The following is a 16,874-nucleotide window of genomic DNA, read 5'->3' as shown; positions in this document are numbered from 1 at the left end:
CAGCATTGAGTCAGTACTTAAAGACGTTGTGAGGGTTAAACAGTCCAAGGGGTGCCTCAAGTTTAGAATCTGTTCTGTTTTGCCAAAAGAGATCATAAACAATACAGCCAGCTGTAAAATATGAAATGCTTTTATATGAACTGTATAGACTAATGATTAAAGACATATACACTTTAATGATATATAAAGACTATATGATAATGATATATAAAAAAGAAAGAGAAAAAACAGAAACAGTTTAAGAACCACTTTTTCTTGCACTGTGTTGATCCCAATTATAAAATCAAAATAATGCACTGGAAACATAAGTGGAATATGCATAATAAAAATGAAGAGCACTCTTCCAGGATATTTATTCCCCTTAGGGACTTAGGCATAATAAAACTGTGCTGTTCATTCAAGCTTACATGACAACAGAAAACAGACACAGGATAATGTGAGGGCAGCTGACGTAGGGGATGATTGATGTTCTGTGATGGGAAAGAGACTATACTATGATGAGGCAGTGCGTATACAACAGCATGTTAACTGCGTGTAGTGAAAAGTTGATGGCAATCAGACAGACCTGGGGGAATAGAGCCTTTTTGCAAGGCAATGTAACACAAGAAAAGTATGTTTAAATCAAAAAGAAGCCTTGCATTTTATATCCACCTATTAAAGAGATAATTCTACTCATGCAAAAAGAACTACTTTAATTTTCTATTTTGCAACATAAAATCTAATGTTTTAACTGCAATCAGATTCTAAACTAAACAAAATATTAAATGCCTATCTTTCTTACAGTAAACAGACATTAGGTACTACAATATACTTTCTGCTGCAATATTCAGTGCATGTAACTGTTAATTTATTATTATTTCACAAAACTTATATGGGTAGAAATAAACCAGTTGAAAACAATAAAAATGCAAACAGGGCTTAGTCTACAGTAGTTGTGTATGTAGCCTTCTTATTCAAAGGCTGTAGATTTAAAAAAAAAAAAAATTAAAGCAGATTAGAGATTTTACTTTGTACACTTAAGTAATTTCACTTTTATTTCGCATTAGTCACTAGTGTAACTTTAGCAAAGGAGCAAAACTGCCACCTCACAGATCTAACGTCCGGGGTTCACGTACCACACCTGGTTATGGTCTGCATGGGGTTTCCTCATACACATAATTGCTGATTAGATTGCTTAGTAATCCTCAATCACTGAGAAATCTGTAGTAAGACAACTACACTAAAGGCTGGACATTTTCAAATCTATTTAATGAAATTGCCTGAAATGGTCTAATTATGTTAACCACTTGCCTGAAAAACTAAGTAGGCAAAAATGCTATTAAAGACATTTTAAACTCTCATGAGGCTTCTTAGCATATGCGGGTGATATCCTGTGCAGAAATTCTACAGATCTGCAAGCCAAATGACACTTATATGAAACTTTATTTACCAGACATAAAAGTTCTAGCTAACTGCAGACACAAAGTCACTCATTCACCAAAACCAACAAATATTCTGTTTTCAATGTCAGAAGACAAATGTATAGGCATAAAGGCCTGTGAGGAATAATTATATATTAAAAAAATGAAGAATGGTCAGGTAAGCAAAATTCAGCAAATGGCACAACACAAATTTAAAAGTCTGCTTTTTTCTCATGCTTTGTTAATGAAAACCAGCAGCAACAAAAGAGGGAGAAATTTCTAATGAACCAGAAGCACTTCGTAGTGAGAACCTGAGAGCACACACCTCATATACTGTAAAATGTGGCCTAGCAGAGAACCAGTCATAAGAACAAAAGAAATTTGATAAATGAGAAAAAACCATTCAGTCCATCAGGCTCATTTGTTTAACTAATAGCAAAGCTGCCTCAGAATTTTGTTCAGATTCTTCTTAAAGGTTGTCAAGGCTTCTGCTTCAACTACATGTCTCGGTAGTTTGTCCCAGATTCCTATTACTCAGTGCCCCAATAATCACAAAACATTGCCAATATACTAATAACCCAAATGTCCATCAATTACTCCATATATATATGTAACCAATCCAGGAAGCACTTTAAGACAGAGAAGCTTTTATATGTTGCACCTCTATATGATACATCACTATTTACTACCCTCTCAAGCCTACACAGTATTTAACCTTTTAGAAATTGTTCAGGATTAAAATATTGGTAACTGATGTCTTATATGATTTTAAATTGGAAAAAATTAAATTCTCACTTAGAGGATTTGTACAAAACCTTTTTTATTGAATTTATTAAAAGCAAGTAACATTCTATACAAGGAATTCAAACTTGACAAAACTAACTTCAAATCCCCCCACCCATGAGAAAGAGAGCTACGCCAACAGAGTAAAACTTTAAGTGTAGGAAAAAAAAGGGGGAAGAAAATCCTTTCCCCCAATTTAAATGCTTAATCTAAAATGTTATTGATTAAATACTGCGAGGTTTTAAAAAAATTTTGCACAGATCCTCTAAGTGACAATTAGATTTTTTCCAATTTCAAATAGTATATAACATCAGTTATCCACTGACTTGAAAGAGGTGAGTTAGGATTCTCCCAGTTGAGCAAGATACACTCACCTAAAGGATTATTAGGAACACCATACTAATACGGTGTTTGACCCCCTTTCGCCTTCAGAACTGCCTTAATTCTATGTGGCATTGATTCAACAAGGTGCTGAAAGCATTCTTTAGAAATGTTGGCCCATATTGATAGGATAGCATCTTGCAGTTGATGGAGATTTGTGGGATGCACATCCAGGGCACGAAGCTCCTGTTCCACCACATCCCAAAGATGCTCTATTGGGTTGAGATCTGGTGACTGTGGGGGCCATTTTAGTACAGTGAACTCATTGTCATGTTCAAGAAACCAATTTGAAATGATTTGAGCTTTGTGACATGGTGCATTATCCTGCTGGAAGTAGCCATCAGAGGATGGGTACATGGTGATCATGAAGGGATGGACATGGTCAGAAACAATGCTCAGGTAGCCCGTGGCATTTAAACGATGCCCAATTGGCACTAAGGGGCCTAAAGTGTGCCAAGAAAACATCCCCCACACCATTACACCACCACCACCACCAGCCTGCACAGTGGTAACAAGGCATGATGGATCCATGTTCTCATTCTGTTTACGCCAAATTCTGACTCTACCATTTGAATGTCTCAACAGAAATCGAGACTCATCAGACCAGGCAACATTTTTCCAGTATTCAAGTGTCCAATTTTGGTGAGCTTGTGCAAATTGTAGCCTCTTTTTCCTATTTTCCTATTTGTAGTGGAGATGAGTGGTACCCGGTGGGGTCTTCTGCTGTTGTAGCCCATCTGCCTCAAGGTTGTGCGTGTTGTGGCTTCACAAATGCTTTGCTGCATACCTCAGTTGTAACGAGTGGTTATTTCAGTTAAAGTTGCTCTTCTATCAGCTTGAATTAGTCGGCCCATTCTCCTCTGACCTCTAGCATCAACCAGTCATTTTCGCCCACAGGACTGCCGCATACTGGATGTTTTTCCCTTTTTACACCATTCTTTGTAAACCCTAGAAATGGTTGTGCGTGAAAATCCCAGTAACTGAGCAGATTGTGAAATACTCAGACTGGCCCGTCTGGCACCAACAACCATGCCACGCTCAAAATTGCTTAAATCACCTTTCTTTCCCATTCTGACATTCAGTTTGGAGTTCAGGAGATTGTCTTGACCAGGACCACACCCCTAAATGCATTGAAGCAACTGCCATGTGATTGGTTGATTAGATAATTGCATTAATGAAAAATTGAACAGGTGTTCCTAATAATCCTTTAGGTGAGTGTACAACTAAAGGGAGGGATTTTAAAATGTTTTTATATATTACAGAAATGCTGTTTGAGTCCTCAAGACTGAAAAATAAAACTTTTTAAAAATATGGCAAGACCTCATTAAATTTTACATTAGGCTTCTTTATCAGGGAACCAATATTGTCCCTTCTTCGTTTTTTTTTTTTTTTTAATAAAATAATTGTTCTTGTTGTTGGCTCTTCTATTATGGGTTGAGGTTCATTTTAGGTTTGGTACATTTGACCTAGTTGTATGTAATTTTTACCTTCTTTGTTGTTAAAGTAAGTCTTGATTGTATGTCAATTTCTTTAAACAAAATCTACAAAAAAAAAGTGCTTCCTGACTTCAGTCCTAAATGTACTTCTCTTTAATTTCCACTGGTGTCCTCTCTTGTGTGATTAACAATTTTAAGATCAAAGAATTCTGCTGATCTACTTTATCATACTAGTACTAGTACTTTATGCACACCAGTACTTAGTATGTCCACCTTGACTGAGCAGTTTGTGTCTTCAAAATTCTCCACATGTGCTCACATTAAGGTACTTTTGACACTCAAGAACTTTAATGTTGTTCCTCCTTGAGAATGCTGTGGCCTTCAAAGAATGTTGTGGTGGGGAAATGTTGTGGGGGTTTCACTATCCTGTTGGAAAATTGTCTGACAACCCAGGGTATAAAGAATCTTTTCTTTCAAGATTTTGTAGTATTTTATGGTACAAAATAACAAAATTGATGAAGTACAGTCCTCCCTCGCCTCATACATCGCTATATAAGAACTCTACCCCCTTAGTGTTTCACTGTGGAAACCATGCACTTCTCACTGTACCCATCCATTTGTGATGAAAGAGTACATTTTAAGCACCATCAGATACAAAAATATTGATTATTGATTCATCAAACCACAGAATAGATTTTTGAAGGTCTTCCCCTTTATTAATACAAGTCTTGGCAAAGGCTAAATGGACTTCCTGTGCTTTGGTTTCAGCAGTGGCTTCCTCCATTGACAACAACCATGCATTCTACTTCAGTGCAGGATTCATCTGTATGAGATGAAACAGTCACTTCAGTTTGGATGTTAACCAGTTTTGCCAGCTCCGAGACACCTGCTTTGCGATTTATTCTGCACATTTTTCAGCAAAAGTCACTTGAATTTCTGATCAACTTTGGTACTGTACTTTGGCTCTATAACTGATTTGGCAATCTTCTAGTACCATTGCCCTTCATTCTGAAATGAAATAATTTTATAGCTTACGTCTCTGACAAATTCTCTGCAATGCAAGGTCAATGCCAGAATTAAGTCTAGTACTCATTCAACAGACTTTTTATAGGGTAACATCACAATTCAAAGCAACTTCTTGTAGCGACTCATCTATTTATTTAGATTCAATTAGATTAGATAAACTTTATTAATCCTAAGGGGAAATTCACATGCAAACAGCAGCAGTAACATAAAGGCAAGGATTCAGACTCAAAGGAATAATAATGCAGCCAATCAAATCAATATGTAAATAAAAATAAATATTAAATAAATAAATGAATGAACGAATGAATGAATGGATAATAGTTCAGATATTTCAAAATGGCATATCAAAAATAAACTTAACAAATGTCCCAGGAGGAAGAGCTGAAATGCTTGATAGCACTGGGCAGAAAAGCCCCCCAGAGGTGCTTCTTAGTAAAGGGGATGGAGGACATTTTTCATGATGGCATCCAATTGTGCTACTATCCTCTTTTCTATAACAGCTTCCAGTGTGTCCAGGGTTAGTTTTTCTGGTAAGTTTATTCTGCAGTTGTGCTTCTTTTGAGCTCAAGTTGATTCCCCAGAAGACCACAGGGTAGAACAACACACTGGCTACTATGGATAGATTTAACATTTCCAGTAGTTTGCTGCACAAATCATAAGATTAGAGCATCATCAGCAAGTACAGTCTGTTCTGGCTTTTGTCAGACTAGTCCAGTTTGCTGTTTATAAGAATACCTAGGTATTTGTACCTCTGCATCACTTCCACATCCTTCCTCTGGATGGTGAAGCATCTCAGACGCTCCCTGGCCTTCCTAAAGTCCATCGCCAGCTCTTTTGTCTTGCTGATTTTGAGTTGTTGTCCCTGCACCACAAAACAAAGTCCTCCACAACCTTCCTGTACTCTGACTCATCTCCATTATTAATGCAGCCTATGATGGACGCGTCATCTGAAAATTTCTGTAGATGGCAGATCTACATATTTTACATTTATGTTTTATCTAAATTAGCACATCATTTAACAGAAGATTCTAAATGTATCTTGTCATATTATTATCTTGTCAAATAAAAAAATGGGAAAATCTTACAGATTTTGGTGAATGGTGACTGTACATTATCAATTCAATTAATGTATTTTTTTAGTATACTTAGTCAAATGCAGCATCGGAGGCTAGAGCCTATCCCAGGGGCAGTGGGCACAAAGAAGAAAATAAAAGTGGAAGTTACAACTTGATATCCAAGGACATATTTTCTACAAACCCAAACTCACTCATACTGGCACAGTTTATAAGTCATTAATTATCCTTACTTCATGCCTTTAGACATACAGAATGAAAGTCCTTACTTCTGTGAGACTTTTTGTTTTGTTTCGTGTTACTTTTAAGGAAAAGTCTTAATTGTAAGCTTCCATTATTCTTATTGTGACAAGTTTCTAGCCAAGATTAATTCAATCATACTATTTTACCAGAGTGCCTTTCACAAATCATTACTGCAAAGCATTTTACATTACCCACAAGAGTATCATCTAAAGCAATTTTGTGACAGATTCAATAGTTCTGAGAATTAATACCCTTAAGCATTAAAAGAATATGCGCTAGTACTTTGGCTGGCTAATAAGGATATGTTGGAGAAAATAAAAAAGCAGGTACAGGTGTATACTAGGAAAAATGGTCTGCTGGTCAACATCACCACAATTTAATGTTTGATAATAATCAATTATATAAAATCTTCAGCTTTCCATTTCCCACAAATGAGTTTGTTAAATAGTGTCAGGAGTCAACCGACAAAGTTATTACTTTCATTATTAGCAAGTGTATAAAGCACCGCATTCATTAAAAATTCTCATTGAGGAACCCGCTTGACGTAACAAGCGCCTTGTAGACGGATTTTCAATTTCAGAAAAGGTGAAATGGTTAAAATTCACTTTTAAAGAATTAAATTAACTATAAGTTATATTCAAGTATCAACAGTACAGCAAATATAGTTAAATGATAGGAGGAAAAATAAATAATAGATGGGAGACTCTGTATCACCCTGAGAACTTACGTACCACACTTCATTTACAATTTACACAATGCTGTAAACATTTACCAGTATAATACTCCCGGATAACTGTCTTATAGCTCCATACTACAGGTGCCTCAAGATGACTGTTGCCAATTAGTTCCCACCACTAATAGATTGTGTTATACTGGGCAAGTCACTTCAACTACCAGTGAATTAAATATTTCTATGTCACTGACAAAATACAGTGCATCCGAAAAGTATTCACAGTGCATCACTTTTTCAACATTTTGTTATGTTACAGCTTTATTCCAAAATGGATTAAATTAATTTTTTTCCTCAGAATTCTACACACAACACCCCATAATGACAACATGAAAAAGGTTTACTTGAGGTTTTGCAAATTTATTAAAAATAAAAAAACTGAGAAATCACATGTACATAAGTATTCACAGCCTTTGCTCAATACTTTGTCGATGCACCTTTGGCAGCAATTACAGCCTCAAGTCTTTCTGAATATGATGCCACAAGCTTGGCACACCTATCCCTGGCAAGTTTCGCCCATTCCACTTTGTAGCACCTCTTAAGCTCCATCAGGATGGATGGGAAGTGCCAGTGCACAGCCATTTTAAGATCTCTCCAGAGATGTTCAATTGGATTCGTCTGGGCTCTGGCTGGGCCACTCAAGGACATTCACAGAGTTGTCCTGAAGCCACTCCTTTGATATCTTGGCTGTGTGCTTAGGGTCGTTGTCCTGCTGAAAGATGAACCGTCGCCCCAGTCTGAGGTCAAGAGCGCTCTGGAGCAGGTTTTCATCCAGGATGTCTCTGTACATTGCTGCAGTCATCTTTCCCTTTATCCTGAATAGTCTCCCAGTTCCTGCCGCTGCTGAAAAACATTCCCACAGCATGATGCTGGCACCACCATGCTTCACTGTAGGGATGGTATTGGCCTGGTGATGAGCGGTGCCTGGTTTCCTTCAAACGTAACACCTGGCATTCACATCAAAAAGTTCAATCTTTGTCTCATCAGACCAGAGAATTTTGTTTCTCTTGGTCTGAGAGTCCTTCAGGTGCCTTTTGGCAAACTCCAGGTGGGCTGCCATGTGCCTTTTACTAAGGAGTGACTTCCGTCTGGCCACTCTACCATACAGGCCTGATTGGTGGATTTCTGCAGAGATGGTTGTCCTTCTGGAAGGTTCTCCTCTCTCCACAGAGGACCTGTGGAGCTCTGACAGAGTGACCATCGGGTTCTTGGTCACCTCCCTGACTAAGGCCCTTTTCCCCTGATCGCTCAGTTTAGATGGCCGGCCAGCTCTAGGAAGAGTCCTGGTGGTTTCGAACTTCTTCCACTTACGGATGATGGAGGCCACTGTGCTCATTGGGACCTTCAAAGCAGCAGAAATTGTTCTGTAACCTTCCCCAGATTTGTGCCTCGAGACAATCCTGTCTCGGAGGTCTACAGACAATTCCTTTGACTTCATGTTTGGTTTGTGCTCTGACATGAACTGTCAACTGTGGGACCTTATATAGACAGGTGTGTGCGTTTGCACATCATGTCACATCAACTGAATTTATCACAGGTGGACTCCAATGAAGCTGCAGAAACATCTCAAGGATGATCAGGGGAAACAGGATGCACCTGAGCTCAATTTGGAGCTTCATGGCAAAGGCTGTGAATACTTATGTACATGTGCTTTCTCAGTTTTTTTTTATTTTTAATAAATTTGCAAAAATCTCAAGTAAACCTTTTTCACGTTGTCATTATGGGGTGTTGTGTGTAGAATTCTGAGGGGAAAAAAATGAATTTAATCCATTTTGGAATAAGGCTGTAACATAACAAAATGTGGAACAAGTGATGTGCTGTGAATACTATCTATCTATCTACTTTCCGGATGCACTGTGAATATTAGTACAATGACAAAAGGCAGTTCAGAGCCACTGCCAATTCATTTTTTCTCAGTCGATATATTGATTTAGTAAAAACTTTAAGCTTCAAGCATGTTATTATATTTAAAACAAAAACCATGAATGTCTGGGTGTCTTAAGGGTACTTACAACTTACAGTATAAGGATACTTGAAAGCTGTAATGACTATCATATACTGCTATTTATATTAATTATATTTCATTTGGCATTTTTTTAAATTAAGCTTAGGTAAAATAAAAGCATTAGAATATGATTAGTTTTTAATCAAGCCAATCATAAGCTATTTAATAATAAATTCAAGATTTAAATTGTCTGCAAATGAATTCTAAATAAAATTACCACAGTAGATCATTTAGCTATCTGGAAGCTCCTTTAAAATGTGCAAAATCATTAATATATATATAACTACAAAACTTGTACCAAACATAAAAAGACAAAGTGCTTTGAAGGTCATTTTGTTTTAATATTGCCTTAGGAGAGCTGCTTTCAAAACAAGGCCTTATTTATTTATTTTTTTTAAACAAAGTGTACCACAATAAAAAGACAAACAGTGGAAACAAAGAGTCTATGCAACCAGTACACTTCAGGATAGCAAAAAGAAGACAATTTCCGTAAAAACAATTTTTTTTATTCTTTTTTCTACAGCCATATTTTTCAACAGATATATAAAGCTGCAATGATGACTAAGACTACAATCCTCGGGGTCTTTCTATTCCTTTTGTATCCTACTCCCCTCGTAGCAATCTTGTGCCACCGTGCAAGCATCTACTCAGCATTATAGTAATTACCACTTTGTATGTGACCTCCTACCACACAAGATTGCTGCAATTTTAACTTCTAAAATTCAACATAAATTACTATCTTTCCCCTGCAGCATTCAGTTGAGCTCGAAGGATCAAGCCACCCCCTGCATAGTTAACTGATGAAGGTCATTTAAAAGACACACATACATATATATATATTATATATATATATTATATATATATATATATATATATATATATATATATATATATATATATATATATATATATATATATATATGTGTGTGTGTGCCACTGGCGTTGTATCCAAATGATAACAAGGAAAAGAGACAAGGGAAAGTGATATAAATGACAAACCCAGCTCTGATTCGCACAGATAATTTCTGTCGTTCAAAGTGTTCTCTACCATATAGGAAAGCTTCCACATGCTTGCACCATCACACATCTCCTAAACCTCCCCTTTGGCTTTCATAATACTTTCATTGTTTTTGTATTCTTTAGGCACATATTGCTATATTTAATATCTACCTTTGTGCAATGGCTGTGGCATGGTTAAAACAAAGATAAGCAGCAGAGAAGGAACATCACGGAAAAGTATTGGTACCTCTGGCCTCTCATCTTCAGATCTTCTAGGAGAAGAAAATACACAAAGGAAAAATCAATATTTTTACTTTTATACATAAAGTATAAACCATACCACTGATGTGATGACAAATTACAAATGTAAGCAGTAACATGAAACAAAAAGTTCAAGGGTAACATATTCATTATGAAGTTAACTTTTAAACAGCTTTTGACATAAACAAATACTGATGCATAAATGCTACAGGAAACTCTACTACACAAGTATTTATATGTTAATTGTGTTCTATATGTAATTAATCGCTAGTGCTAAATACACACAAGCAAAGAGTTTTGCATTTAGCCCTTAAAGAGTGACCTAAATAGTGATACCAGTAATTCATTATTCAGATTTCACAGATGTATATCTTGTCTCAAACTGATTTTAGTCTACAGTTACAGACACAAACTGCCTGAGTGAGATATTTCAATGTACACCACCTTGAAGTATAGTTCCCTGGAGATTATGTGGTATAAAAGAGCAATTACCATACAATAATTTCCAATTTTAAAAACTCATTTCATTAATCTCCTGACACAATTGAAAACAAATCATTCTCTTATTTGAAGGAGAATTAAGAGCTCCCACTATGGCCTGAATGTATATTAGCGACTGACTCATCACACTGAGTAGATTTATCAACGATTTTAAATATGTTCAGTGTGTAACCAGTTAGGTATAGAGAATCAACTGATGAAAGCATCACCACCCACCATGAATTGAAGCTTTTAAGTTGCTCCCTATACTTCAATGAAGTGACATAATAGTCTATGTGGGGAAGCCAAAAATGAACAATTATAGGAGAGAGGATAAACTGCTGAATGAAAATGAAAACACAGAGGGAGAATGATGAAAAACTGCTATAATAAACACTGCTTTTCACATATTACCCCATACAAAGAGATGTGACCCAGCTGCATGCTACTTCTCGGCATTAGTAGTAAATGTTGGTAATGAGGCATTTAAAAAAAACACAAAAACACACACACAACTCTAATTTTTATGCAGCACTCCAGACTTCAACATATACACCACCATTTTTTATATTTCTACACTGAAGCATATGTAACAATACACTAACTAATATTACTCACAATCAAAGAAAAAAGTGCAAGTTAATTCCAAGGTGAAAAAAGAAAATTACAATGAAAATGTTTTCATTGATGAACAATCAATTTCTGTAACAATGTAGTTGTCATTTTTGTTTTCTTTTTATGTAAATTACATTTCATCTATTTTTTGCCTTTGCAAATGAACTCCTTTCTAATATTTATTCTTCATTAAAGTAAGGTTTAAGTAATGGCAATTTACAAATGCTGCATTTTGTTTTCCTATGCAGGGGAAATGCAAGATTATGCATCTGCTATGACTGCTTTGCCTGATGATAAGCATTTTCTCCATCCACAATATCTTGCACTATTTGAGGGTGCAATGCTTTAAACTGTATATTTTTTCTTCTGCCTTTGTTAACTATTTTGACGTTCATTTATGATACTAACATTACATAACATTAAAAAAAAGCTTTGATCCATTTACTTTGCTCAAATTTGAGTCTTGTTTTCAAGACATTTAATTTACAAATTGAAATGACAAGGTTACAAAAATCTCTGACAACTTCTAGACCGAGCCATGCTTGTTATCAGAGTACAGCATTGTGCAGCTGAATATTGGCCAAAGCTTATTTGAAAACACACATAGAGTAATTGGCTTCTTAAGCAAAACCAAGTTAGACATTTAAAAGTGAAATAAAGGCCTGCTCCTTAGGGAGTAAGAAAGGGGCAGGAATGCACAATTCCAGGCAATAGTGAAGTGAAATAAATTATTGAAGAATGGCACATAATTATTAATCTCATACACAGAAATGTTAAATATTACTCAGAGCACCCACGGCTACGTCCAAAGATGTTTTCAAAACTTTTAAACAAAACATGCATGTCTTGATTCAACAGTGACATTTTTTTCAGGCACCATTTGACATTTAAGATCAATTTACTATATGTTTATTTTTTTAAGAAATGTCAAACTAAATTACATCCACTAGTCAAATACTGTGACATGAAATACCCATCATACACTATCTGCAGGCACTCTTCCTCAAACTGAAAGAATGGAAGTACAGAACATTATAATTACTTTCTGCATTATTATGGACTTCTTGTGCTTTTTTACTTAGTTAAGGTGAAGACTGGTATTAAAATTAAAAAATAACAAGTGATATGTCATATTCCTAGGAAACAGGAAAAGACATTGAAAGGAATAACCGCTGATGTTCCACACAAAGTTCTGTAAACCTCAATCTATATGACATACCGAGGAAGGTATAACTTATATACTGTTACATTTGCTTTATCAGTCCGACTGTTTTGTTATTTACAGTGACAGCCAATGATAGTGACAGTCAAAGACCACTCTCAATGAATAACCACTCCAGTCAATGTAAGAGGGTTCTGCAAGATCTACAGTAAATAATTAGTGTGGCTGGTGCTGAGAAATTTTAAGGGGAATTCTTTTCCGATTTTCCTGTACTGAGCAAAAACAAAGCAGTGTAACAATTATAATTTATTATAAAAGTTTTGACTGGAAAAAAAAGACTCAAGATATATGAGATAAAATGTATAAGACACCAAGATCTCTTGGACACATTTAAGGCTATTTTCATCTGAAAAAAAGGACAATGGAGTAAGCTTTAATAAAAGGCATGAAAAGTAAAATATTCAAATGGCCCAATGCCTCTGTTCAAGAATGACAAAGAGAAACAAAACAGAACAATATCAGATAGGACATGGAGATAAGGTGATTCACTGAAGGTCAAAAGACAACAATAAAAAGCATTATTAAAAAAAAAAACCCTGTCAGACTTTAAACTGCTATTCTTTACTTGCATATGCACATTTCACATTTTTCAATACAAGTGCTGTATTAAATTTATGTATGTTAAACATCCACTATGGAGAAATAGTTTGACCAAAAATAAATAAATGTATTTTGGAATGTGAGCAAAAATAAATGTGTCATAAAATGTTTATTGTTGCTCATTTATTTATTTAATTTTGTTCGTCATTTGTGGAATGGGTGGAGAAGACTGTCACGAGTAATATGTGAAAGACAGGTATCAGCAAAAGTGAAAAGGAAGGTCTACAGGACGGTAGTGAGACCAGCTATGTTATGTGGGTTGGAGACGGTGGCACTGACCAGAAAGAAGGAGACAGAGCTGGAGGTGGCAGAGTTAAAGATATTAAAATTGGCATTGGGTGTGATGAGGATGGACAGGATTGGAAATGAGGACATTAGAGGGTCAGCTCAGGTTGGACTGTTTGGAGACAAAGTCAGAGAGGCGAGATTATGTTGGTTTGGAGATGTGCTGAAGAGAGATGCTGGGCATATTGGGAGAAGGTCTTTTTGACTATGATATCGATGAAACTATTTTTAAAAACACTGAAGAACTGGTGCAACAGACTAGGCTACATGCTGGTTCAGATGACAAGTTTACCTGCCCTGGACACACATCCTTTGATATTATACCTAAGTCAATTGAACACTTTGTTTTATGCAGTTTAAAAGTACGAAAGATTGAGGATTGATATGGTGTAACAGAGAAGACAATCACAAGGTGAACGAGCCAGTGTGAGATACAGTGAGCTGCACCTGTATCAATTTAGACACTTTGATATGGAAAGCCCAAATCAGCGCCTACAAGTATTTTGTACTTATTATGTAAGTATTTGAACTGAATATTGCACCCTTGTTTTAAGTCAGGTGTATATTTGCAGCTACTTTTTCAACTAACTTTACAGCATTACAACTTTACATCAGTGATAAACACAACACAAGAGCCCACCCTCTCAACTTTGAGGAGTGAAAGTGACAATTTCATTTCAAGACGTTTTCTATGATGCATTTGGAGGAATATTATAGTCAATGTTAAAGAAATAAATAAGCAACAAAAAATGTATTTTGTTACACATTTATTTATTTATGCTCACATTTCACAGAACTTTTACTTAATTGCGCATATATTTACTATTTTGTGCAAATAATCTATACTAATAAAAGGCAAAGCCCTCACTGACTGACTGACTCACTCACTCACTCATCACTAATTCTCCAACTTCCCGTGTAGGTAGAAGGCTGAAATTTGGCAGGCTCATTCCTTACAGCTTACTTACAAAAGTTGGGCAGGTTTCATTTCGAAATTCTACGTGTAATGGTCATAATATTTTCGTCCATATACTGTAAAAGACTGCAGCTCGATGGCCGTGGGAGGCGGAGTTGCGTCTCGCATCATCATGCGTCCCACGTAGTTGAGTGCCTGCCCATATAAGGTAAATATTCGCGGGTCAAGGACTGTGCTTAGCATATTCATAAGTAAAAATATCTGAATCACAAACTGATGTTAATTATATTTTGTTCATGAATACTTATTAAATAATTCCAAATAGTCTGTCCGCTTCCTTTCATAGCTTTTCCGATGGTTTTGCTGCTTCCAGGCATGTAATTTTGTATTAAAGCATTTAACCAATCACTTTTCAGCCATCATTTGTTGCCAGGCAGAGAGGCCTTCACAATCCATTGTGCAGGCACTCTAACACGGAATAAATGCCGATTAACCTGTTGCTTCAACGAATCAGATTTTGAGTTGGTTTCAGTAGGGCCCTCTAGCAGGCGTACGGCAACGTCACCATATTCAGACCCATTGATTGGATAGAAGCCGATATGAGGAACTCTACGAGGCCACTGAATGCACCGCAAGCGCTCCTCGCATCCTCGCGTGCACTACGGCCAACTCCAGGGCAGGATTGTGTACAATATTATTTGCCAGACCAGATTTCAAGACCACGAAAAACTGATGTTTGTCACACTTCTCGAGCCCCAGAAGTTTCGGGAATACAAGAAAAATTTCACGCAAGCAGCCTTCTCCAGTTTAACTGAAAGAGCCACGGAGTGGTTTTTGATCTGTCTTGGCTAAAAACAGAACTGACTGTAATGTATGCCATAGATGATTTTGCAGGAAAATCCCCCACTGATCTCCTTGACTTCCTTCATCACAAAAATCTGAATGAGAGCATGGGGAAGCTGTTCACATTGGTATATTTGGCGGTGACCATTCCCGTGTACACTGCTTCTGTCGAGCGGACATTTTAAGCCCTAAAGTGAATTAAAACTTATGCCAGAAATACAAGGCAGGTTCGACTTTCAGCATTAGCTTCGATGGCGATAGAAAGGGACTTTTTGATGGAACTGAAGCGCACGGATAATCCGTACGACAGAGTAATTGAACTGTTTTTGAGGAAAGAGAGGAGGATGGATTTTGTTTACTAATAAACCGAATTTTTGGTGAGCAAAATGTTGCGATTTTCCTAAATAATATTGCAAGTTTATGAGTTATTATTGATGTTTTTTATGTGTGTCGTGGCTGTGGCTGCAGTAGAAAGGAACTTGCCGCGTACTCTTTGCAATATACACACACACATAAATATATATCAGCGCTTCCCGATTCATTTTACACTCGTACCCCCTGTGATGGACGATTCCGATTTCACACCCCCTTGGTTTGAGAAGTACTGTAGTATGAAAAAATATGAGATTAACGCAGAAAAACAGATCACCATTCGAAGCTTTATGAATAATGGATACTTTATTCGCCATCAATAATTGTTTTGGTAAAGCCATACTCAGTGTAATCCTCCTTCCATTTTCTAATTTTTTCGCGACTAGCCATGATTAAATGAACGGTAAAAAAGTAAGAGCAAAGTGACGGTTACTTATTGAGGCAGGCAGGCGAGAGCACAATAGCACGCGGACTCGATGTAGTGCAAGTCAAGTCGATCTAAAATGCGAGATCAGATTCGAAAAAATATATCCTTTTAAGTTCTATTTGGATATAAGTAGGTTCTGTTTAGTCGACAGAAATATCTTTGGTAGGAATGTAAGTTGAATTTAGTCTTTACATTTCTATAGTCAAGAAAAATTTATGCAATGATGACTAAATTTAACTTACATTCCTACCAAACATATTTCTCTCGACTAAATAAAAATTACTTATATTTAAAATTTAAATAGAACTTGAACAGATACGATAGTTCATAATACCCACGCAGCACTAAGTGCACGTAAGAGCAGGACTCATCCGTTTTAACAAGCAGCGTATTGCACTGATACGAATAGCCTGCCCATATAATTATTTAGGAATGGATAGATAAATTAAGATTTTGCACAAATAATGTTTTTCATTTTTCTTCCTCGATGGATTCTGGCCCCCCCAGCAACAGCCGCTCGCACCCCAAAGTGTGTGTGTGTGTATATATGTGTGTGTGTGTATATATATATATATATATATATATATATATATATATATATATATATATATATATATATATATATATATATATATATATATATATATATATATATATATATATATATATATATATGACAGCAACACTCATAACAGTGACAAACCAATTACATTGACAATCATGTTACGTTATTTTCAAAATGTTTCCTTTTTTTTTTCATTACTTCTTTAACACACT

At 36.1% G+C, this 16,874-nt stretch overlaps 1 protein-coding gene across 6 annotated transcripts in view; it reads right to left on the bottom strand.

Moving 5' to 3' along the window:
• Window positions 1-16,874, bottom strand: part of ubr3 (ubiquitin protein ligase E3 component n-recognin 3) — a 268,225-nt gene that overhangs the window by 33,587 nt on the left and 217,764 nt on the right. For 3 of the 6 annotated variants that reach the window (XM_039757590.1, XM_039757593.1, XM_039757594.1), the window contains one exon: window positions 10,248-10,345. In XM_039757590.1, the coding sequence (XP_039613524.1) occupies window positions 10,248-10,345 (98 nt within the window). Of the gene's footprint in view, window positions 1-10,247; window positions 10,349-16,874 lie in introns of all 6 variants that reach the window. The other 3 variants (XM_039757589.1, XM_039757591.1, XM_039757592.1) reach the window with 1 other exon arrangement.

The sequence above is a fragment of the Polypterus senegalus genome, chromosome 6 (genome assembly GCF_016835505.1).
Source record: "Polypterus senegalus isolate Bchr_013 chromosome 6, ASM1683550v1, whole genome shotgun sequence".
NCBI lineage: Eukaryota > Metazoa > Chordata > Cladistia > Polypteriformes > Polypteridae > Polypterus > Polypterus senegalus.
Note: the sequence above shows the minus strand (reverse complement) of the source record. Positions and strands in the feature narration are given on the sequence as shown.